Source organism: Taudactylus pleione, unplaced genomic scaffold (genome assembly GCF_031769625.1).
Source record: "Taudactylus pleione unplaced genomic scaffold, aTauple2 ptg000641l, whole genome shotgun sequence".
NCBI classification, from domain to species: domain Eukaryota; kingdom Metazoa; phylum Chordata; class Amphibia; order Anura; family Myobatrachidae; genus Taudactylus; species Taudactylus pleione.
The window spans coordinates 137423-161962 of NW_028285043.1; the positions used below are offsets into that span (position 1 = coordinate 137423).

General features: G+C 43.2%; 1 protein-coding gene across 3 annotated transcripts in view; it reads left to right on the plus strand.

Annotated features, from left to right (window-relative positions):
- LOC148479042 (uncharacterized) overlaps positions 1-23347 on the plus strand; it is a 67818-nt gene extending 44471 nt beyond the window's left edge. The window contains exons 1-10 of one of the 3 annotated variants that reach the window (XM_088455006.1): positions 878-1060; positions 4566-4681; positions 8688-9001; positions 9202-9490; positions 12703-13054; positions 15516-15586; positions 15797-16262; positions 16910-16984; positions 17310-17476; positions 22971-23345. In XM_088455006.1, coding sequence (XP_088311132.1) covers positions 4574-4681; positions 8688-9001; positions 9202-9490; positions 12703-13054; positions 15516-15586; positions 15797-16262; positions 16910-16984; positions 17310-17476; positions 22971-23075 — 1947 coding nt within the window. In that variant the 5' untranslated portion in view covers positions 878-1060; positions 4566-4573 and the 3' untranslated portion in view covers positions 23076-23345. Of the gene's footprint in view, positions 1-877; positions 1061-1121; positions 1192-4565; positions 4682-8687; positions 9002-9201; positions 9491-12702; positions 13055-15515; positions 15587-15796; positions 16263-16909; positions 16985-17309; positions 17477-22970 lie in introns of those variants that run through there. The other 2 variants (XM_088455008.1, XM_088455007.1) reach the window with 2 other exon arrangements.
- The last annotated feature ends 1193 nt before the right edge of the window (positions 23348-24540 follow it).

Here is a 24540-nt window from a genome sequence, read left to right on the forward strand (position 1 = left end):
TGGTGGGTGGCGTAAAATCAATTGGCGGTACAGGTTTTCGCCTTCAAACACATAGACCCCCGCATTAGCCCTACGGAATCGGTTGTGTATAGATCCCCTTCAGTACTTGTACCTGGAAGAGACGTGCGGTGAGGGCGGAAGTGTAGTTCCTTGCCCATAGAGTCCACCAAAAGAAGAAACTTTTTCGCACGCCACACTTTGGGCTTTGTGGCTCAGTTCGCTCACCACAGGTTTATATTCCCCCTCTATGTCCGCGTGGTTGGTAAGGAATGACGTTGGACAGTAACTGATTACATCAGGGTACATTTACGGTGTGGGGGTGGGGGGGAACAGGGCTGCAACTAGGGGGGGCACGTGACCAGAGTGCCGGTTTTGAAGGGGTTTTGGGGAGAGGCTGCCGGGAGGCTAGGCTGCTGCTCTGTCTTGTGGGTTTGGAGCCGCATCCTGGCCTTGAGAGGCACAGAGACACCGTCAAACTAATGTGGTGGTCGCAAGCAAATCACTGCTCGCAGACTGGCAGCCAGTCAGCAGAGGTTCGCGAGTGGTGCCACATTACAATGATTTTTTGGGGGAGGGGGCGCGCCATATTATGGCCTTGCCCCGGGTGACAAAAATCCTAGTTTCAACTCTGGTAGGGGGGACTCCCATTACCATAAGGTAGTTGCCTAGTCCGCTTATAACCAGCAGAATTTGCCTTTTTTTCCGAGGCGCTTGTTTTTTCTTTCAAGCTGCTTGATTTCAATTCAGAGTTGGCCGGCCGGGCTGCCTGCCCTGCTGCAGCTTCTACTACAGTACAGTATAGTTGCCAGCAGTCTGACATTGAAGTGAATCAAAACGAGGTTTGAAACGCAAGCGGAAGTTAAACAGTGGGAGCTTCTGACCAATTGCAGAAGGGTGTCGGACTGTGGCTGTGCGCGTTGCTATGTGAGAGGCAGGCGAGCGCTTCAACATCATGCTGCAGCAGTAGCGCCTCATTATTAAATACCTGGAAAGGATCGCACTGTGGGTACAGCGGGCACAGGCTACGGGGTACCGGGCAGAGGACGGCATACACAAACTGGTAAGAAGAGGGCGTCTGCCCGCCTATAGGTGCAGCCATCACTGTGATGCGATGATCAGAGGCGAGATCGCTCATTGACGAAGGACCCTGAACAACGATTGCATGGAGCAACAGTTCTCTCATGTGGACTTGTATGGATTAAGCTTAATACACTATGCAGACCAATGCTATTCAGTGGCCCAAGCGATTCAGCAGCCACGCATATTAACACCATAGTTGATTATTTGACATTTTATCGCATAGGGTTTAGCCCAAGCATTAGTAATATTCCACGTTGCTGGTGGAACAGCATGGGATAGCTCATAACAGTGGCACATTGCGACCACATTGCTTATTTTATCTCGCTCCCCTGCATGGTGTGCAGTAAAAGTAACAATGGACCTGATTAAGAGTTGTACGGTGCTATTGCCATCACAGCTGCGATCCTGTATGCAGCTACTGTGCCACTAAAATATGCAAATGTCACAGTTGCCGGGGTATGTACTGAGATGCCCACTGACGTCTTTGAAAATCCAAGCATCTGTGTACAAAGACACAGCTTTGGTCACAGATCATTCAGTGTTAGCAGTCCTGAGTAACTATTTGGTCGCTCAGAATGGCCACAGGAACTGAGACGCCAGAGCCATGTTTAGTGTGTACAGAATCGCGGATGCAGTACGTGACATGCCCCCGAAACAGTTACAACACATTGCTTATTTAGCCAACGCTCTCTGTTACCACACGCAAACGCTCTGACTGTGAATCACACAGCAAATAAATTATCACTGCGGGCGACTACGGTAATTTACTTTGACGCATGCACAGATGGCCGATAATTGCTCAACTGCGAAAACATTGGCATAGCGTACAACTCAGAATCAGGCCAAAAGTCACATTGCTGTTATCTGTGATGTGCCCAGCCACCTCACATCAGATATTTGCATTTCCCCAAAAATAGTACCCATGTGCATCCTCTATTTACATTTTTTTTTGTACTGTACTGGTACCACATAAACTACCTCTTATGGTGCATACACATGGTCAGACTTGCTAGATGAACGATTTTACCAACGATTTCATGAACGATGAATGATTCCTGACAGCATTTAAATGAATGAAATCGTCCAAATCTGACTGCAAACACATTCAATGTCAGATATCGTTACCTGACATGTGGGCACGCGCATCGTTGGTCGATGTATGCCCTACATGTCAAAGATATTAACTTTTTACAATCGTTATCGTTGATATCTGATAAGAAATCTGACCGTGTGTATGCAGCATAAGAGGACTATCCAGTTAGGTTCGGAGTTAAGCTCCAGTTTAACACCTAAATCTCTTTAATTACTCTGCATGTCCCCTGCATGGTAAACACTCGGGTAACAGCGGTAACCCATACATTCTGTTTAAAATGCTGTGTACTAAATCCCAGAGGAAGCTCCTGAGGCTGTGAGAAAAAGTGCACCCTCTGGGGTTTAATATGTGGTGATGGTGGACCTGATTGAATAGGTCTGAGCAGACAATAACATGGTAAACCCTGCGGCTAATTGGATATTCCCCTTAGGGGTCGATTCAGTTAGCCATGAGCCCCAAAATGTGCCTTTGCAGCAGTGTTGAAATGCCAGCAAAAGCACATCAACTATTATGCAGCAATCTCACCCTGAAGACGCAGATTTTTTGTATGCAGCTGTGTATACACAGCTATACACACCTATACACAGCTATACAATGATCAAACTGATCAGCTGATTTCGGTATATGTGTACCCAGCTTAGCATGTACATTACAGCCTGTGGCCAGTTTTTTGTTCAAGCCGCGGTAACCACTGATTTTTACTTCCGATATGCTAACAAGGCTCCTCATTTCACAGATATATGATGTATCACCATTAGAATCAGACCCCATTTTACTCCACCAAAATAAATCATCACTATTCTGCCTGCCATAAATGTGTTTTTAACCGTCCACCCACCCTGCCTGCTTCTTACAAACAGCCTGTGCATTCAAGCTGACTGCTTGTCTTGCAGAAAATGCCAGCATTTTATCTCTTTATTATCATCTTTCATAATGATATGACATATTATGCAGTGCTGTATACGTTTGGGTTGGGTACAGGATGCCGGCGCTCAGAATCCTGACCAGGTGGAAATGCTGATACCTGCAGGTTAAGCTGGGTACACACTAGGTCGACGGGCGGCTGACCTATCTGACGAAAGGTAAGTGTATACATGCTTACCAATTCATCTGCTCGATGTGCCGGGATTGACAGCTCAAATGGGCGGGCATTTAAATCGCCTGCCCAGTTGAGCTGTCAATCACCGCCGGATCCCGCAGGATGTGTATAGGCAAACAGCGAATTTTCCGTACACTCCAGCAAATGACCAATATGTCTTTAAGATATATCGTCCATCTGCTGTGCTGCACTGCAGATCGGATATGTCTCTGAACGACGTTCACAGTCATATCCGCTGCACACAGCCGGCGATGCATTATAGCTATATCGCCCATTCAATGGAATGGGTGCTATATCTATCAGTGTGTGCCCAGCTTAAGAATCCTATCACTACCCCTAAACCTACCCCCCCTCCCCCGCAGCCTAAACCTAACCCTTCCTGTAGTGCCTGACTCTCATACTGTCAGGATGCTGGCGCGGAGATTCTGAATTGTTTTGGGATTGTGGCACCGGCATTGTGAGCACCAGCATCCCGACAGTTAGGATGTCAACTATGTTGTGTCAGAGACCTGGATGGTTTATGAACAGCAGAATTCTGTGGATACACTAGAGGTGGGAGATGTATCTAACCTGCTACAGAGTGGGCAAGTTGCCCTCTTGGTGGAAGAACTGTGGTACTGCCCAAATCTAGTGCTTATTAGTGCACTTGAAATATAGATTTATGGGGATGTGGTCATGATTCCGATACTCAGACTGCCAGCGCCAGAATCCTAACACCTGTCAGAATCCCGGCGACGACAATCTGACCGCTGGAATCCCGAAGGTAAATAGCAGGGTTAGTTGTCAGCTTTAGGCACTAGGGGGAGGGTTATGGTTAGGCACTAATGAGGGAGGGTTAGGGTAAGGAGAGGGGGAAGGTTAGGATACCGAACGACAGGTGTTGGGATGCCGGCATTGGGATTCTGACCACCGGCATCTCGTGCCCAACCCGATTTATGTATTTATTTATTTTTATCTTTGCACTTCAACAAATCCTCTGCGTTATACCACGCCTTGTCACTCCAATTTATAGCATGTGGGATATCACCGATCAAAGTATACATTTGGTTGCATTAGATTTTGTTTTATTTTTTTTTTCTCTTTTCAGGGTTGTCTATTTAATCCTTTAAAAAAAAAAAAAGTCCTAAAAGAAAAGCTAAATCTTCCCAAAGCAAAATAGCAACTACTACAATGAAGCAAAGAATAAGTTATAGTTTGAAAAAATAAAAGGAATTATCTATGCATATTGAAAACGTCCCATTTTTGGCTTTGTGTTTTTTTTTAAGATTTCAACATTCTGTTTTTCTTTAACAGGACAGAACATGCTGGCCAGAAATGGGATGAGAAGTTCAGCCCTGGCCCGGGCACAGGCCCATCTTGCTGGACAGAGAGTTCCTATAAAGCCAAAAGACACTGCAGATGAATTACAGGTGAGTTATTACATTGATTAGCACTTAGGGCCTGATTCAGACCCACTCGCGAGCGGCTGTCCGCTCGCAAGTGGGTCGATGTTATGGACTGAGCATGCGCACGACGGAGGGAGCTCCGTCGTGCGCATGCGCCAGACGCGACGAGCGAAGGAAAGTCCTTCGCTCGTTGTGTCCGATCAAAGAGGGCGTACTGTCAATGTTGATTGACAGCACGCCCCCTTTGGTGGGCGTGCCGGGGGCGCGCCTCCCTGACGGGGGCGTTCCCACGGGAACGCCTCCCGTCAGAAGCTGGCCCACTGACATCACTAGTGATGTCAGTGGGAGTGATTTTGGCTCTGACAGAGCCAAAATCACTCCGGAGCTTGCGGTTGAAAACCTCAACCGCAGGCTCCGGCTCGCAAATTCAATGGTCGCGATGGTCTCGACCATCGCGACCATCACAATGCACGCTCGTATAGCCTGTGGGTGGTGACCCACAGCTATACGAGCGTCCAGGAGGACGCTCCATGAAAATGGAGGCCGGCCCTCATTCAGAGCGTGCGCTCTGCTCAGAGCGTACGGCTCTGAATGAGGGCCTTACTCCTTTATTGGCTTCTGTTTGAAAATCCTCTTAAGCTGGCCACACATCTAAAGATTATCTGTCCAACCAGCCAACTAGTTGATTGGTTGGAATGAAAATCTGGTAACTGACAATCAGCAATTTGCTCCCAAACGCTGGAAAATTGACAAAAACTGTTGTTTGAACAAATAGTTTAGATCAAACATTTAACAAACTTGTCTGAACGACCATTTCATCTGTTTTCTGGCATTTAGGAGCAAATTGCTGATCATCAGTTACTCCCATACGTTACCAGATTTTCACTCCAACCAATTAACAAGTTGGCTGGTTGGATGTAAGTTGGTGTAGTGTGTGGCCAGCTTTAGTGTTTTTATTTTAAGTTGCTATATGTTTACTTATCATTAGAAAATGTAGCATTCTGTTTTCACTCTGCATTTCAGTTTGCATAAAGTATTTGCGTGTAGGACTGTTTTTAAAAAAATAAGTGAATTCCTGTATCTGGTAACATAACAATTATGCATTATTGATAAGCATTTAAGGATATTTCCAATCTCCTACAAATCTAAGCAAATGTGTTTAAACCTTTTAGTCTCCTGTTACTTGGTACACCTATAGGAACAATAAAAAAAAAAATGTTAATAAGGTTTATCAATAATGCTCTGCACTATTTATGACAATAAAAACACAGAGCTGAAGGTTACAGAGAGGCTGAGGGATCCTCAATTATATGAAGTGAGCAACTTCCAATTACAGTAGTAACCATTACATAATATTAAGTTTAAATTACAATTATGAAATTATGTTAAAGGCCATGTGTATTATTTGTGTGGGAAATGTATTAATCTAATCTGTATCTATTAATGGGAGCCTTAGCTGCACTAAGCAGGTTTATATTTGTATTTGGGAGGAGGAAGCTAAGCCTTGTGCTGTAGAGCCTTCCAGTGATCTGGGAGATGAAGAGGTAAAACTGAAATTCCTGGTGGTAATGGACGGACAGCCAGGCATGCATATGAATCATTGCATGCCCGGCTGTCCGTCCATTACCTTCAGGAATGGAGGTCACTGGCGCCGGGTGCAGTGGGCATCAGTGACCTCCAGCCCGGCGCCGCAGGGAGGCTCTAAGCTGGACGCCCGCTGAGATGTTATTACCAGCGGGCACCCGGTTCCTTCCCTGCAGCGCCGCGTTAGCCGGAGGCTAGAGTTCTCTTCTGAACTCCAGATTCCAGCTCTCTCCATGCGCACTATGGGAGAGACTTCTCTCCCATAGTTCCGAGGAGCAGTCGGGCGGACAGGACGGCGGCGGCGGATGCAGAAGCGGGGATTAAGGTAAGTTTTTTTTTTTTTTTTTTTTTTTTTTTTGTACCAGCGGCATTACAGGGGCATAACTATGGGGGTACTGCTACAGGGGCATAACTATGGGGGTACTGCTACAGGGGCATAACTATGGGGGCACTGCAACAGAGGCATAACTATGAGGGCACTACTACAGGGGCATAACTATGGGGGCACTACTACAGGGGCATGACTATGAGGGCACTGCTACAGGAGCATAACTATAGGGGCATAACTATGAGGGCACTACAGGGGCGTAACTATGGGGCCATAACTATGAGGTCACTGCTAGAGGGGCATAACTATGAGGGCACTACTACAGGGGCATAACGATGGGGTCACTGCTACAGGGGCATTATATGGGGGCACTACTATAGGATTTCCTTCCTTTCAAATGAAGGGTGTAACGTCGGCGTATCTAAATATATTTTGGGGTAAAAGGTAAAAAATGTTCCCTGACCCCTGGTATAGATGGTCTAGTGGGTGGGTCTACCATGTGTTTACAGTAGTGCTAAAATAAGTGGGTGAGTCTACCATGTGTGTACAGTAGTGCTAAAATAAGTGGGTGGGTCTACCATGTGTGTACAGTAGTGCTAAAATAAGTGGGTGGGTCTACCATGTGTGTACAGTAGTGCTAAAATAAGTGGGTGAGTCTACCATGTGTGTACAGTAGTGCTAAAATAAGTGGGTGGGTCTACCATGTGTGTACAGTAGTGCTAAAATAAGTGGGTGAGTCTACCATGTGTGTACAGTAGTGCTAAAATAAGTGGGTGGGTCTACCATGTGTGTACAGTAGTGCTAAAATAAGTGGGTGAGTCTACCATGTGTGTACAGTAGTGATAAAATAAGTGGGTGAGTCTACCATGTGTGTACAGTAGTGCTAAAATAAGTGGGTGAGTCTACCATGTGTGTACAGTAGTGATAAAATAAGTGGGTGAGTCTACCATGTGTGTACAGTAGTGATAAAATAAGTGGGTGAGTCTACCATGTGTGTACAGTAGTGATAAAATAAGTGGGTGAGTCTACCATGTGTGTACAGTAGTGATAAAATAAGTGGGTGAGTCTACCATGTGTGTACAGTAGTGCTTGTTTTGGTGGAACATATCCAGCAAACATTAGGACTGTTGGGGGACATTGTTTTGTTCGGCTGATATTCAGTGGTTTATCAAACTTTTAATTTATTTTCTTCTGTTTTTATTTCATTGTTTTGTGAATACTAGCTTAACTCTCTTTCCCAGACTCCCGTGCAATATAAGGGAGAAAGTAGTAGTAGTAGTAGTTCATCCAGCAGTTGCCCAGCTGTAGTAATAATGGCCTCTCATTAGCCAGTCATAGCAAAGCTGTACTATTATTTCCCACCACAATATGGCTGAACTCTGTAAGTCTGATTTTATATATATATATATAAACATGGCAGAAAGATCAGCGGCACTCAGGAAGCTTCATATGAGTGAAGAAAAAGGTGTCTTTATTTCGACGTTTCGGGGCAACGTGACCCTGTCTTCAGGAACGCACACAATCCGAAACGTCGAAATAAAGACACCTTTTTCTTCACTCATATGAAGCTTCCTGAGTGCCGCTGATCTTTCTGCCATGTTTGTATAGAGGGGAGTGATCTCCACCTCCAGAGGGCACCTGGAGCAAGGTATATACCCATATTTGGGTCAGCAGAGTGCCGAGCTACTTGTACATTATATATATATATATATATATATATATATATATAATTTATTAATTATCCATTTAGCACTATAATATCATGAGCTGGTTTGGTTTAGAAGTAGTTCCATTTTTCTTATTTGGCACTCCATGAGAAAGCATAGCAGCATCATCATCATCATCGTCATCATCTTGTTTGCTGTTCTTTTTCTAAACTGGTGTCAGGATATGTATAAGTATAGGTTGCATTACTATAGGTTTTCATATGGAAAAATAAATGTGGACATTGTGACTGTTATATGGGAAACTAAATTCTAAATGAAACCCAAACCTAGTAAGTAAATTCAGTGAAATATTTGATCTTTTTGTTTCCCATGATTTGAGAGAAAAATATTTAGGTTTATAATAAAATGTAAATAATGCACATTCATACTGTTAGAATTTTTTTTTTCTTAGGAATACATGCGTACCCTTAACAAGAAGACAAGTGCTTTAAGAAACTCTCAGCCATCATTTGCTGACCTGAGTGACCTGTCAGTTGAAGAACAAGAGAGTGAGAATTACAAAGCCACCTCTGCTCCTCAGCATTCAGCTGAAACAAAGAGTCGGTTTCTGAAGAAAAAGAGTCCATCTTGTGTGAATCCAAAGGCTAATACTGCCAGTGCCAATGAGATGACAAAACCTGCCCATATGCAGCCTGTCCAATCAAAGATGCCAACCAGTGCAGCTCTGAAGAGACTGGCAGAGATTGAGAACAGACATCGGTTAAGGTAAATTTGGGATTGTTTTGTTTATGGCTTTTACTTCTGTTATTTCTTTTTGTTAGTTATTTTAACGTTAAGTGTTTGTGCAATATTTTTTTCTAGATGTATTTGTAAACATATAGTAAAAAAATTCCTTCTGCTACTATTGTATATATTTGTATCCAACTTCATTTACATGATGTCCTGTCATTACTTGTCTTTTGTAGAAAATTGGAAATGGACATCTCTGAGAATGACTCTGACCTGAGAACTTCTGAAGAAAGACCTTTCTCCAACAGGTCAAGTAGTGACTTTAGTGTGCGAGACAACAGGTTCTTAAAGAAAAAAGTGTACATAAAGGAACCAGTGCCCAGGGAGCAGGGCATTAAGCATGCTGTCCGGAGCAAAGCCGATAGCAATAGAGGAACTATGGAGAGTGAAGAAGAAGAAATGCTTCATCTTGTTGGCAGCTCATTGGAGTTGTCAGAAAATAGTGATAGGTGGTGGAAGAAGCCGGTGAGCTTGTATTTTACATTCTGAGATTTTTGAACTGTCTAAGAAAAGTCAATGTTTAGTGTATGTGCAACCAAAGGAAATTTTTAGAAACCTATTACATTGCTGCACTTTTTAGAATATAATGTTTCTCTTTCCATGGGGACACTGGGCTTCACTTTGTATAGAGTAGGGTTGTAGGATCTTGGGCACTTTCAAATTGCCTCCAAAAACTTGAGCGCCTCTTGATACAACGGAAGTCTGTCTTGAAACTGTGTGTTTGTCAAGGGGTGCCCCAGACAGACAGCCACTGTTTTTACAATTTTCTATAATTTGTGCCTCCTCTTCTGCCGGCGCACACACAGCTGCAGTATGCCTGGAGCGGGCAATGGGGGTACCTGCTCCTAACCTCCATGCTGCCAAACTCGGGTAAGTTCAACATTAGGTATGTCATGGTCTCCCTCCTCCCCACTTGTTAGCCGGTGGTACTTCATTGGTCTGTATTGCCAACCTAGACATTTTCTCCAGTCTTGCTGAACACATAACATTGTGTTTTGACCCTAAGGAAAACTTTTCAGTGGGGTATTCCAGTCCCATATGAGTCGCAGAGATTTGGCTTCTTGGTCTAGTATCTGGATAGTTCTTTTGATCGTTTCTGATTGGGGTTTCCACAAGGTTCCTGATGGAATGCTTCAGATCAACAGATTAGATTAGGATGAGTTTATGGTTTCAAGGATGTACAATCAGTAAGGGACCATAGTATTTCTAAAATTTACTGTTCAGGTCCATTTCTTCCAGATTTTGGCTTCCCCTCTTGGCCAGGCTACAACACCGAGGAGGTTCACAATAGTCAGGGCAATGCTGGCCACGTTTCTCTGTTGATGATTATGCATTACTTAGATGATCGGCTGAGCAAGTAGGGATTTCCAGCTTTTCTGCAATCTCCATTCAGAGTGTGTTTTTAAATGTTGGTGTGTGAAGGGCTTAAGAATGGTGGTAAGGCTTGCTAGTCCATGTGCAGGTGTTCTAGACTAAGCTGTTTTCATTATGGAGCATATGTGATAGATGTGCTGGAAATCAGAAAGGCCATTAAGCTGGGGTACACACTGCAACAATCCTCCGGATTGGCGGAGCAATACGATGCAGCAGATCAAATGGGACGATGCAACCACAATTCATCAAATGATGAAGCAGTGTGGTGTAAGGTACCATGATTGCAAGGCAAATTGTGTAGTGTGTATCCAGCTTCAGGCTTAAGTCAGACGCTGCCACTGCTGTGGCTTCCCTAAATCAGCAAGGCTATACCAAGGGTGCCATGATTATGAGTCAGATCAGAAGGATCTAGAGATGGGTGACTCTTTAGTGTTTAGTGACAAGGAAACCGAATCCTCAGTAATTAAAAGTTTCATCCCGGGGAGTGATTTCTTTACTCAAAGTTTTCTTGACATATGAAGTCAACCGGAATCAAGATTTTGGTATCTCAGTTGAACCAAGTTGAAATATATTCTAAGACATTTTAGGTAGATGTCAGTCTGGTCCCTTGGCACTTCCATTGCAAATATCAGTTCACACAGCATTTTTAAATAATCACTTCTCCATCTGAATTTTTCTTGGCTGGCTTTAAAGCTGGTGCTGTTGAAGCCATGATCATTGCAACTATATCTTTCATTCTTTATGGTTCACACCTTGTTTGGGCTTGGAAGCCTTTTCTGGCAAAGTATTCCACAGGGTTGAAAGATTAATATCTCTGTATGTTTTCTACTTTTTACTTTTAGCTGAACCAGACTGCTGTTTTACAATGGTGGTTTGGAAGGTGGTTAAGTCTCAGCTCTTTAGCAATTCAGTTATCTGTCCTCTCTGAGGTGCAGACCTTGCTTTTGGGAGTGATCCATATGATGCTCCCATACATCCTCCTCTCTAAACTGGTGCTCACTGCATTATGGCACTACCCTTTCTACCTATTGTATTTGGTGGACTTAAGCAAACTTTCAGGTAAGGAATTTTATCAGTGAGCATTCTCCATGGCAGGGAGAGTTTGGAGCCAGTGGATTCGTCTGGTAGGTCTCCATTTGTCAAATCCCTTGAAGTCTTCTTTTTTTTTCTTAAAACATTACCTTCCTTTCTGCTTGCTGTGGTCTTCCATGGGGTCTACATAGTAGAAGTTTTGTTTTGCTAGATAGAATACCAAGAGGTCATCCATCTAGTTAACAAAGCCATTTGGCCTGCTTCCCCAGTGCACATTACCTGATTGGTTGCTTTGGTAATTAGTCAGCTGTAAATGGGGTGAGGATGGGCGATTTCTGAATAGGTGAGGGCAGCTTGGTTGGTGCCTCTTAGCTGGGGTGACATGGGGTCTCGACTGCACGGCTGTGCATAGGGTCTTTGGTTTAAAGCTAATGTAGATTTGGGTCCCATAGTGTCATTTTGACCATATGGTTCTGTGCAACGCCACATCTGAATGTACCCTTCATTAGAGGCTGCTTTTGAGAGACCTCAAGCGTTACCAGGCTCCCCCATGGATGAAAAAAACCTTCCATTGACCTCATCCCTCATGGATAAGAATGAAAAATGTTGATTTTTTTTTTTTTTTTCTTTGTACAGCTTGTTAAATCCTTTTCTTTATGTCCAATTTGGGACACTGGATGCTCTCCCTTTAATATATATTGTTTCCTCTTCCTTAGTACTCATAGTCTTGTCCTCAGGGGTTTCTGACAAAAATGCTAAAGTTTAAAGACGGGCATATAGAAGGGTAGGAAATATGAATTTCTGGAGATAATTTGAACATACCCCCATTTGACTGAGAGAAAATAATTCAACAGAAGTACAAAATTCTAATTTTTTTCCAGCTCTTCACCAGCTATATAGTGTTTTCCCAGTTGTAATAGATACCTATATTTATATTTTATTTTCATCACTTTTGTGTAAAATAGAATGTTTATTAATCAGGGATATATAATAAATCCCTATCCTATAGCACCTCCATAGTACAAAGTACTGATTCATAGTTACTGTTTTAATTTGTGTTTAAGAGAGATTTTTACTTCAGCATAATTTTAGTTTCTGAACGTTCATGGTTTTGCATTTTGTGCGCTTATATTGCTGATATATAGGTTTAAAATAAGTGTTACAAACTTTAGTGAAATTTTACTTTTTTCCAAGTATTTTAAATTGTATTTTGTTGAAATACTTAATCAGTGAGGTTGAATTATGAAAATTATTTATTTTATTTACACTAGGAACCACCTAGAACACCATCACCTCCCAGCAAATCTACTCCTCGCAGAAAACTGCGTCATAGCCCCTCAGCTCCAGGATTCTTCTCTCCGCGTCGCCCCCCTTCCCGCTTACCTTCCAGAACCCCCTCCCCTCCTAGTCACGGAACTCCTAGATTTCAGAGGAGAACACTCTCTTTAACTCGATTTGGTTCTCGATCTCCTTCACCCTCTGTAAGAAGCTCGTTGAGCAACGCTTCTCCCAGGTTAAGGTTCGGGAGACGCAGTCGAACATCTATGTCCCAGAGGAGTGACCTCAAATCTCTCGATGAGCTGTTCTCAAGAGCAGAAGATATGAGCAGTGCAAGTTCCAATGGTAATTTTTTGTTCTCATATATTATGTGCTACAAATATATTTGGATTTATATATTTCATGTATTAAATGTTAAAGTAGTTTCAAATGATTTATATTGGAGAAGAAAACAAAACTTTTAAAGTAGCTGTGTGTTTGGATTTCTATTCTGTCCTATTGGGAGACACAGGCAGATGAGGAACTACCCAAAGTCTCTACAATTAAATTTACCTTTTATATAAACTGTTTTATTGAGTCTTACCCTGTTTTTCCATTGCAGGTCATTGTAAGTAATAGGCATTTCTCGCACCCACTCTCATTTATTATTTCCCTTTATTACTTGATGTTTTTTAACACTAATAAAACCCCATGTAAACCGCCCATTGTTTCTAGCGTTGCCCATTTTCTAGCTTTGCAGTGCCTTCTGGTTTTTTTTATTTACCCAATGCATTTATCATAGGTAACCGCATCAGGGACGCCTGTGGTGAGCTCCAAATGCTTGAAAAAAAACAAACGATCTTTAGTACAAGAAATTAACCAAATGTTACAATGATATATGGTAATAAGTAAATTACAAACTTAATGCAAGTTTTACGTTTACTAGTCTGCAGCAGAAACCATAATTATTTTGTTAAGAGAAATATGATGAAAAAAGGAGACCATTTAGTTGTTCTTTCCATAAAGTTCCGCCAAATTTTGTCAAAACCTATTTCTTCGTCCAGGGCCATAAACAGGATGGGAAGGGTGCATACTTACCTACTTTCTGGGAATGTTTGGGAGACTCGCATTCCCAGAAAAGTAGATGACCTCTCCCACATCCCACCCACTTCCTATTGAAAAGGGCAGGAAGGGTAGCTTAATGCTGTGAGCCACCGGCACACCAGGAGGGGGCGTGGCCAATATTACTCTTGCAGGCACTGAATCTAGATGGCTGGGATAGTTCATAGATGCTGGATAAGAGAATGGAATAATAGTTAGACTGTTACTTTTTTTTTTTTTTTAAAGCTAACTTCATATTTATTTCCTTCGACTTCCCAAACTCCCTCACTGTCTCCCAGAAACAAACTAATTGCTATTTTATCCACCTGTCATTTATCATCGATTCCAACACTTGCCCAATTGCCATAAATCCATTCACACTCTATATGTTATTTGAAAACACTGGGGGGATCCAGTTAGCGCGGCAAACTGCTATTCAATTAAATAACATTTTCCCCATGCAGTCAATGGGGTACCCCATGCGTGAAACCGTCGGTGGTGCTTTTTTTTCACTGATCTTTTCTCTGAGCTCCTGAAGCTACGACAAAAAGTCCTCCTCGGGCGGATGACGCTTGGGGCTTGCCACGCTAATTAAAGTGCCAGCCACAGGTAATTAGCCGCTGAATAAATCTGCAACTATTTGGATTCCCCCAATATCTTTTGTTATTTACAGACTGTTATCTCACACCACTTGATATACTCGCACCTGTTAGGTGATCAACTAGCTCGCTGTAAATTTCCGCTGCTTATTTAAACTCCACCTTTAGTATTTCAATAAAGGATACAGTATAAAAAAGTGCTATCATATCAGCAGTAGATTATAAATTTCGTATGCAGAACTCCCTTATAGGCTATAGAGCATGTGAATGGAGAAATAGCCCACATCTGGTAGCATTGCCCTGCTGCGAGAGTTCTAGGGGAGGATATTTAATACAGCTTTGGATCTGTTTAATGAACGTGTTCTCTTATGATATGAATAGGCGTCCTCCCAAAATTTCTTCTTAACTCCCTGAACATACTATTGACCCAGATACTGCAAGTGTATGTAGCTTGTCATTGGCTTTTAACAGCAGAAAACAACGTCCTGTTGCTGTGCTGGGTAGTTGTTTTAATAGAGTTGATTTTTAAGCTAAAAGTTAGTTCCTAAGGTGACACCTCTGCTACGTTCCTGTCCCAGATAGGCAGACGCGAAATGCCGACACACTCGGCACTAGACCCCATCTCACATAGAATGTAGCAAAGACATTTACACCAGGGAGAGGAGAATATCTACCGACTGAACATTTACACACACATGGGGGAGCTCAAATTTAGGTGTAATTCAATTGCAGGTGACATTACATACAGAAGGTAGCCCAAAATGACTTCATTCATTGCGCACCCTAATTGGGCAAAATGTGTCGAGTTGAGGTTCGTCGTAAGCTGCTGTAGTCAGCCTTAACGCCATTCTGACAGCACGTCGCGTGTATCACTGCAAGATCACCTGGAATTGTATATCCCCCATAATGGATCACATTATTACCTAGCAGAAGCAGATATTTATTTGTTCCTCATTTTGGAATTGAGCACCTGCACTCCAAGTAAGATTTAGTACCTGCACTCCAAATATACTATACTTTTATTGGGATATTTCATCCTTACTCTGGGCCTAGCATCTATTCATTGTGCCGTACTTTTGATCGTTCTAGTTCTTCTGGTAATTCTCATTGTGTACTTTTCCCTCTAGACTTTAAGCTGAATATCTTAAGTTTGGATGAACTGGCACTCCCGGCAGATACAGACGTCCTGGAAGTAAAGGTGGAAGCTTGTTTTTCTGTAATTTTAAGTGACACTTTTGTCTATAAATATGCAAATAGAATTGACAAAAAAATGCTTATTTGTGTTAAATAATTTAACAGGTGATATTATTACAGTTAATGATTTCAGATGATTGGAGTGGTGTTATTTAGTAGATGTGTTAAAGTAGTGGCTTTATGATCAACAGTATTGCTTCAATCTCCCCACCAGCGGACTGCTAATCGCAAAGCTAAGCACTCTGACACCCAAGACCAGGTACTCTTACACAAGAAAGGTAAAAGGTTGCCCACAAAGTCGAAATCCACATCAGAAGAGGATTCTGCTTCAGAAATACAGTCAGAGACCAACAAGGGCTCAGAAACGACAGAGCATCGCCATGAAGACCGTTCCTCAGAGTCCTATTTACAAGGGCAACCTGAAGAAACCGACATTCAGTCTGTTTATTCTGAGGATTTTGAAGATTCTGTGCTCTCTGAGCAGAGTTCAAAGTCTAATTCCAGTTCTTACTCTAAATCCTTATCCTCAAAAGATTACCGCTCTTCCTCCAGCCTCTCCAAAACTCAACTCACTAAGCCGAGAGAGAGCAAAAAATGGTCTGGAAACGCGCAGTGTGTGAACGTAAAGGAAATTGCTGTGCAGACCAGTGATGCTGGATTCATGTATCACTGGCCACAAGGTAATAATAATAACCATGTATGTGCAACATGTAATCACAGTACCCCTGATACTAAATGCACTACAGGTTGAGTCTCCCATATCCAAAATGCTTGGGACCAGGGGTATTTTGGATAACGGAATATTCCGTATTTTGCAATAATTGCATATCATAATGAAATATCTTGGGAATGGGACCCCAATATACACACAGAATGCATTTATGTGTTATATACAGCTTATACACACAGCCTGCAGCTCATTTTATACAATATTTTCAATAATTTTGTGGCTCAAGCAAAGTTTGTGTACATACATGAAATAAATTTGTTTCATTTACAACCTATACACACAGCCTGAAGGTAATTTTATACCATATTTTTAATAATTTGTGCCTTAGACAAAGTTTGTGTACATTGAACCATCAAAAATCAAAGGTTTTATTATCTCAGTCATGCTAAAAATATTCCGTATTTCGGAATATTCCGTATTTCGAAATATTTGGATATGGGAGACTCAACCTGTATATCTCCCGTGTTCCTTTTCTTTTATATAAAGTAGTGTATGATTCACTTGAGGTTGATTTAATGGAAGATGAAAAATTAAGTATATATTAATCCTGTAGTGTTTGAGTACTTTGCGTTTCAATACTACTTCTTTGTGTCACAGAACACACTACCACCCCCATCATCATGGAGCCAGTGTCGATGGTCAGTCACGTTGTGAGCCATGAGCTGATTGAAGGTAATCTATTCATTCTTTTTAGTGATGTAATTGTAAATAAATTTTACACAGTCTTTCTATATAATATTGTGTGACTGTTTTATATTGCTTAATGGTATACTATGAATGTATGTACTTATATAGCAGATGAAGGGTTTTCCGAATTGTGCACTAGAGCATTGCAAATTCTAGTTACTGAGCTGCAATCGTGCAATCAGGACCAATCCCAAATTTTAGATGAGATTATAACCTTGATTAGGTGCTACTACTTTGTGTCACATATTCTCTTATGTACATTATTTTTGTATTCATCATTTTCTATATTTCTTTTTTCTCATTACGGTAGCTCTGACCACATACAGTCCAATGGCTCTGGCGCTGAATGACATGTTAAAGCAGCAGCTTCTCCTCACTCAGACATTTGCAGACATGGCTAGACAGTTCCACCTCTCCACTCTTCAGTCTCTAGAGAGTGATCTGTATAAATATACCACGCTGGAGGAGACTAGGGAGGTCTGTAGTCTTTATATTTTTTCACAAAGTCTTCAGTTTTTAAAGACAAAATGTGTATATTTATAAAGTGAACAGAGATATCGTCCAACCAATCAGCTCCTAACATGTCACAGGCTGTGTTTGAAAAAATTACAGGAGCTGATTGGTTGGGACGTTTTAAAGGGCTGTTGTTGCTTTGTTAGTACTTGTTTGGGTAGTTCTTGCTGCTAACCAAGTATATTTTCTAACAAAAGTCTTATGGAGGAATAAATACTAGAACCCTGAACCAACAGGAACTATGTAATAAGAATCAAAGAGAAAACATAACCACTAAACAGGGAGGGAGCGCATTGTTCTCCAGCTGGATTTTGAGGAAGAGATTTTATGGTGAGTCCAAAAATCTAATTTCCTCTTGCATCTATGCTGCGTGACTGACAATGACTTTGGAACTACACAAAGTAAGCCTTACAAGGGGAGCCGCCGTCTGGCAATCCACATGTAAAACTCTGTGCCTAAAGAGCTAGCATCACCAGAACCAAAGGCATGGAATCGGTAAAACTTGGTAAACGTGTGCACAGAGAACCAGGTCACAGCTGTTCAACGGGGGCTCCATGGTGAAGCACCAAGAGGCTGTGGCTGCACAAGTAGAATGAACCCGAAGATAAAGTGTAACAGGCTTATTTGCGGAAAGAAAGCAGGGTGTATGGCAGTGGTAATCCAGTTGACAATAGAAGCCTTGGAGGCTATCCAACAACTCTTAGAGGTCTCAATCTAACTAGAAGGGAATACGTCAGTGGGTCCTGGGGACCCCTCACTTTACAAAAATTAGCTTCACTGTTTCTGGGTCCTATCAGATATTATGGGGGGTGAGGGAAGGCAGCATTTGGGATAGTTCTGTGGGCAGGTAGCAGTTGGGGTAGAGGGGGTTAAGGGCAAGCAACAGTTTGGGTAGAGCTGAGGGGAGTAGGGCAGACCATGCCGGTGGGTGGGTAGGGAGGAGATAAGTGCAGACAGCAGTTGCGACAGGGTGCTGCGGGGCACAGAGGGGGCTAGGGGCAGGCAGTGATGGGGGTAGGAAGGGGGCATGGGTAGATAGCAGTTGGCGCAGTACTGAGGGGCAAGGAGGGAGTTAGCGGCTTTCACTAGCATTGCACAGAAGGGTCCCACCACACCCTGGAAGCCCCAGGTAAGACATTGGGCACGGGTTAACACAGGATGTGGCACCGGAAAGCTGCTACTCACAATCCTGATGCAATCCGTGATGCTCTGGTCGGACATTGCGGCTCAGGGCGAGGGTCTGACATGAAGAGGATCGGGCACAGGAGGAGAAGGAGGGGGGGGGGGGATCACCTAGCTGCAGACCTGAGCACTGTGTAGTCTAGTAAACCCAGCGTTTAACCTTTGTTGTTAATGTAAACCATGAATGCATATTTAAAAAATAAATGTTCACTGCACGATTTGTATTATTGCTACCCAGCGCTAATGTGTACTGATTTTTGTCAATGCTTATGTCGTGGAATAAAGGCACTACAACCTAGCATATAAAATAATGAGATAATTTATTGGTATTAAAACTTATCAAGATCAGCTTGTGTAAACCAAATTGTTAAGCTGCGTACACACTTGCCGATATTTTGAAAGTGTGAACGATAACGATCGGTCAGTGTGTATGCGGTAAATGACCAATGAAGGAGCTCCCGCTGGTCGTTTACGATATCCCCAGTCGGCTGTACATGCAGCCCAAACTGGGGATATTGTGAGCAATGCCATACTCACAATTGTGAGCAATGCCTCCCCCGACGTCCTCGCCAGGCCCGCTAAAGACTATATCACAGCATACACACATCGTCTAGTGTGTATGCGGCTTTAAGATTTGAACGTAAGTATAAATATTCATACTGAGATATAGTTGTTGAATTAGAGTGAAATATATGTAGGCCGGCTCTTGCGTAGGAATCTATCATGTGAGCGAATACCAACACATACACAGGAACCCAGGAGGAAAATACACCGTACAAAGGGAAGGGGGTGTGTGTTTGGTATGTGTAGCTTACATTAGTGTACAGTGAGGGAACAGGATGGGGCAGTATACAACCGCAGAGGCTGCAGTGGGAGTTCTGTTACCCCTTGGTACTTACCACGTCCATGCTGGGCTGTTAGTTTCCATGTACCGGGTGTGCAGCGTCTTCTATGTTGCAGCTTGCTCGCGGCTGCTGGTTCTCCCTAAACTCTGTGTCCTGGCTGGTAGAGGACGGCCAGGGGGTGTCAGCAGACCAGAACGTGGAGGCCCGGGACATAGTCACACTGTCAGCCAGTGCAGCACAGGGTTGGCTGAAAATGGCGGCTCAGCTCCACCTCAGAGATCCGTGAGGAGAGAGAGCCTGGTGGCGGAGGTCTCATGCACCAATAGGATGATGAGACGCTGCCGTCTCGTTCATTTGTTGACGCTGTGGGATGTCACTGGGCAGGCAGCTGCGGCGCGTCCTGCAGGACCCAAAAACTGGGTCCATTAGTGCCTGTAGCATGTATTTTGTAATATTATACACAAATAGCAAAAAGAGCTAACACCTAGGCGCTTAGCAAATAGTTCTAAATAGTCAGAGGTATATACATCCCTTTCCAAGTGGAATCTTTTTCTTCTTGTCCTCTACTTTTCTCTTAGCCGAGAGGGAATTTGATGTTAGATAACCTCCTCCTCAAGGTAAGTTGACATGTGGAAAAATATATCCATGTGTAAATACTCAAATATATTCTAATCACAGTTCATAAAGCAGAGAAACCCTCATGGCACAACGGCGTACCCCACTCACAGCAGAACACGGTGTATACTCCTCAAAAGGTTTCTTTATAAGGTACCATCACCCGGATATTTCAGAAAAATAGACACACAGAAGAATATCCTGCGTACCATAACTCACAGAACAAATAAGGACATATATTGTAATCACTGTCAATTCGTCGAAGAGTATCCGAACGGTTAACGTAGGTCCACACAGTCCGGACCACATCCAAGAGCCCCAAAGAAGGTGAACTAGAAGATGTCAGGCCCTGGGAAGGCCAGAAGACCAATAACCTGGTTGAGATGGAACTTCGACACCACTTTTGGAAGGAAAGGGTAGTTTTTTGGACTAAGCCTTCTATCAGGATGAAAGATGACTAAGGGAGGCTTACAGGGCCGAAAACTCTGAAATACGGCGAGCAAATGCAGTGGCCAGTAGAAAGACCACTTGCAAGATAAGGTACTGCAACTCCACCATTTTAAAGACTCGAAAGGGGGCATCCAACGCAAAATTCTAGCCCCACAGGAGGACATGAGTGACGTACGGATGTTGATTTCTAAGTACTCCCTGCAGGAACGTCTGGACATCCAGAAAAATCGCCAACCATTTCTGAAAAAGGACTGTCTGTGGGAAACCTTGAGTGAGGACATGTGAAAGCTCTGAGACAAACCAGCTAGAAGGAAAGCTACGAGGCAGAGTAATCTATAAGTCACAGCAGAGAGACTGCGGTGCTAGCACCAGGAAATGTAAGGTTTCCAGACCCGATGGTAAATTTGTGACATCACCGGTTTACAAGCTTGAATCGTGGCCTGGACCACCGGATTAGAAAACCCATGAGCCCTTAGGATCCGGGTCTCAAGAACCAGGCCATCAAAGCCAGATGAGGCAAATCTAATCTGGGTGCTAGCAGGGCCCCTGTCGCAGCAGATGCAGTCGTAGAGGAAGACGGAAAGGCGGCTCAGCTAACGTGCCCTGAGGAAGAGCGTACCACTGTCAACTAGGCCAATCTGGAGCATCGAGAATGATTCGTAGACTTTCCTGCCAAAAACATTGAAGCACTCTCTGGATAGCATGCATAGTGGTGGAAACAGGTACACCAACTGAAAGGACCAAGGTGCCATCCTGGCGTCCACAAAAAGAGCCTGATGATCTCTTGAGCGAACTCCCTACACTGGGATCTTTTTGTTTAAGCGGGAGACCGTGAGATCCACATTTGGCAAATCCAACTGGTCCATAATCGATTGAAACATCTCCTGGTGCAGTTCCTATTCCCATGAATGGACAGAGTGGTGGCTGAGGAAGTCTGCTTTCCAGTTGTCTATCCCTGGAATGTAGATGGCCGAAATGGCAGGGACCCACTTTTTCCACCCAACAAAGAATTTGGACGCCTCCTTTAAAGCCCTGGCCACAATTGTCACTTGTTCGACTATATTACTATATACTATATTGCCCTGTAGGACGTGTTGAGCTTGTATCAGGGTGTTCTGAACCACTCACAACTCTAGGATGTTGATAGCGAGGGAGGATTTGGCTTCGGGTTAAAGACCCTGAAGATGTAGATCCACTGCTCCCCAGCCCGTCAGACTGTCATCCGTTGTGGTTAACACAAAACTGAAAATGAGGATCCTTTAGAGATTTGGGGCGAAAAGCCACCACAGAAGAGACTGGTGGGACAGTCGAAATAGCAGTCTGTCCAGAGAAGATCTGGTCCCGGACCAATGGTTCAAGCTCTGCCATTGTAGAGGCCAAGCATGAAATCGGGAGAGTGGCAAAGCTTTGAAGGAAGCCACCTTCTTGCCCAGGAGTTGCATACACCAAAGTATAGAGACCTGAATTAACTGCAGAAGTGACCTCATCAAGGACTGGAGATCCCAAATCATTTGTGACGGGAGGAACACTTTTTGACTGAGAGTGTCGAACAAAAGGCCCAAGAATATCATCTCCCACGAAAGGGGTTTTGACTTGGGATAATTTATAATCCAGCCGTGAGACTCCAGTGTCCACCGCTACCTGAAGATACTGACAGAGCATGATCTTAGAGGGAGCCTTGAGAAGAAGGTTGTCTAAATAAGGAATAATTGTAATTCCTATATACAGCAACAAGGAGAAAATATCGGCCATGTCCTTTGAAGATTCGGGAGCTAATGACAGACTGAATAGGAGAGCCTGGAATTGAAAATTTAAGTCTACCACAGCAGACAGGAGAACTGGATGATAGACCTGCCAAATGGGGATATGGAGATACGCATCCTTTATGTCTATTGACACCAGATAATCCCCACCATTTATAGCTCCAATAATAGTGCAGGAACTCCATGGTCAGGCTTTGGCTGTTCCCCAGAACCCAGAGCTCCAGTCGGTGCGGACTATGGAGGGAGAGCCACGGACGCTCAGACAATGAAGCAGTGGCTCTCCTTGGAGCTGGGTACAGAGGGAGAGGAGCACACACCTGCTCACCTAACTAGCTGTCCCCCTTTGGCAGGCACAGGGACTGAGACACATGTAAAAATATGAAAAAGTCTACCTAACTAAAAGTGTGCCAAACTCCTTAGGCACTAAAGAGAAACTGAAGTCTGGTGAAGGTGGGAGGGGATAGCTTGAGAGCAAATCCTACTACTTGATTGTTTTTTTTTAATTGCATTTTGTATTTTAGAAAATATTTGTAACGAGGAATCTTAAAAAAAAACAAAAACAAAATCCTTTAGTAACTTTAATTTTTTTTCCTATGTCTGCAGTACATTAAACAGCAAAAGGCTCTGAAATGGAATCTGAGGAGAGAAGTGAGCCAATTGCATTCTTTACCAGCAGCCTGGGAACAAGAACACGTTAAAGCAAACTAATTCAACTCTACTCATTAAGTGCATAAATGAAAACAATATGGTTATCTGATCTTATTCTATTTCTAGTTTCTGCTTTAAAAGTAGGACAAATTAATTAAAATATGTATATATTTTTTTATAAAGATGGTCTATATAAAACATTGGTTTTTAAAAGGAATGCCAGAAAATCATGTGTAATACAGTACATAAAACCTCTCTATATTTCTTCAGTGTGAATACTAAATATTGCATTCCCCCTCATCCCTGTCTTTTCATACTTTACCTAGGTGAATGCTGTTGAAATCGGCTATGGGCACACCACTTATAGTTTTACGATGAGTTGTTCTGGCAAAATTCTTTTTTTTTTTTTTACGATCATATAACGTTTACAGGATGAAAAGTGGATGATTAAAATCACCAGCTTTTGGCAATACTTACTGTAAGATGTGCCAAGTGACCTACTGTCCAGTAGGGCATTTATAACACAGGGTTATCAGTGAAAAATATCATGTGACTAGAGTAATTATACACAACACAATAATGTAATTAAAAGTAAAAAGCAAAAATGTAATACTACACACACAGTATGTTGACTTTAAGGGTGAGCATTCTGTTGGACGACACATTCAAATTAGATTTTTATTTTTTAAATAAGATACGAGTGTAGAAGAGGAGCATTATATACATAGCTAAGTTGGAGTATTAATTATAATAACTTACTAAGAGTAAAATTTTAAATATTACTGTTTAAACGATTTAAACTTAATTTCTTCATGCTCCTTAGGGGATACAGGAGCTACGCTGGGGTATCGGCTGGCAGGTAGAGTCTGGACACTAAATGGTTATCACACTTCGGCAGGCCTATGCTCCTCCTCCCCTATACCCCAGCCAGGCAAGTTATAAAGGCCCCCATACAAGGTGCGATTAAAGCAGCCGATCGGACGGATTGGTACGATTTGGCTGCTGTATCGCACAGTGTATGGGCGTTATGTCGGACTGAGCGTGCACCCTTGGGGGGGTCATACATTGCACCCCCTGATCATACTGCAGGTTCAGTTGATCAGGAGATGCGATGTGCGATCCCTTGCACCGCTATGCAGGAGGAGAAGGGGGGAGCCAGCAAATCGGGCAGTCAGCCACCCGATTGCACCGTGTGTGGGAACCTCCCAATATGTCGGACGTCGGATCCCCCATCGCATCGCACGGTGCCTATCGCACTGTGTATGGCCGGCATAAGATTGGTGCCGTAGTGCGGGCACCGTTACACAGGGGCTGCTGAAGCAGCCTAATACATTTTTGTTACTTTTCTTTATCATTTTGTTTTATGAGTAGGCAGCGCAGAGCGTCCTACAGGACGCCTGCGCTGTTGCTCCCTCGGCGCCGGTGGCCACTGCGCCGACGAGCGGGTCAACCATGGCTGGGTCCTCAGAGCACACAGAAGAGGCCAGCCGCAGACGATTGCTGAGGGAACACTGGTAAGGCTCCC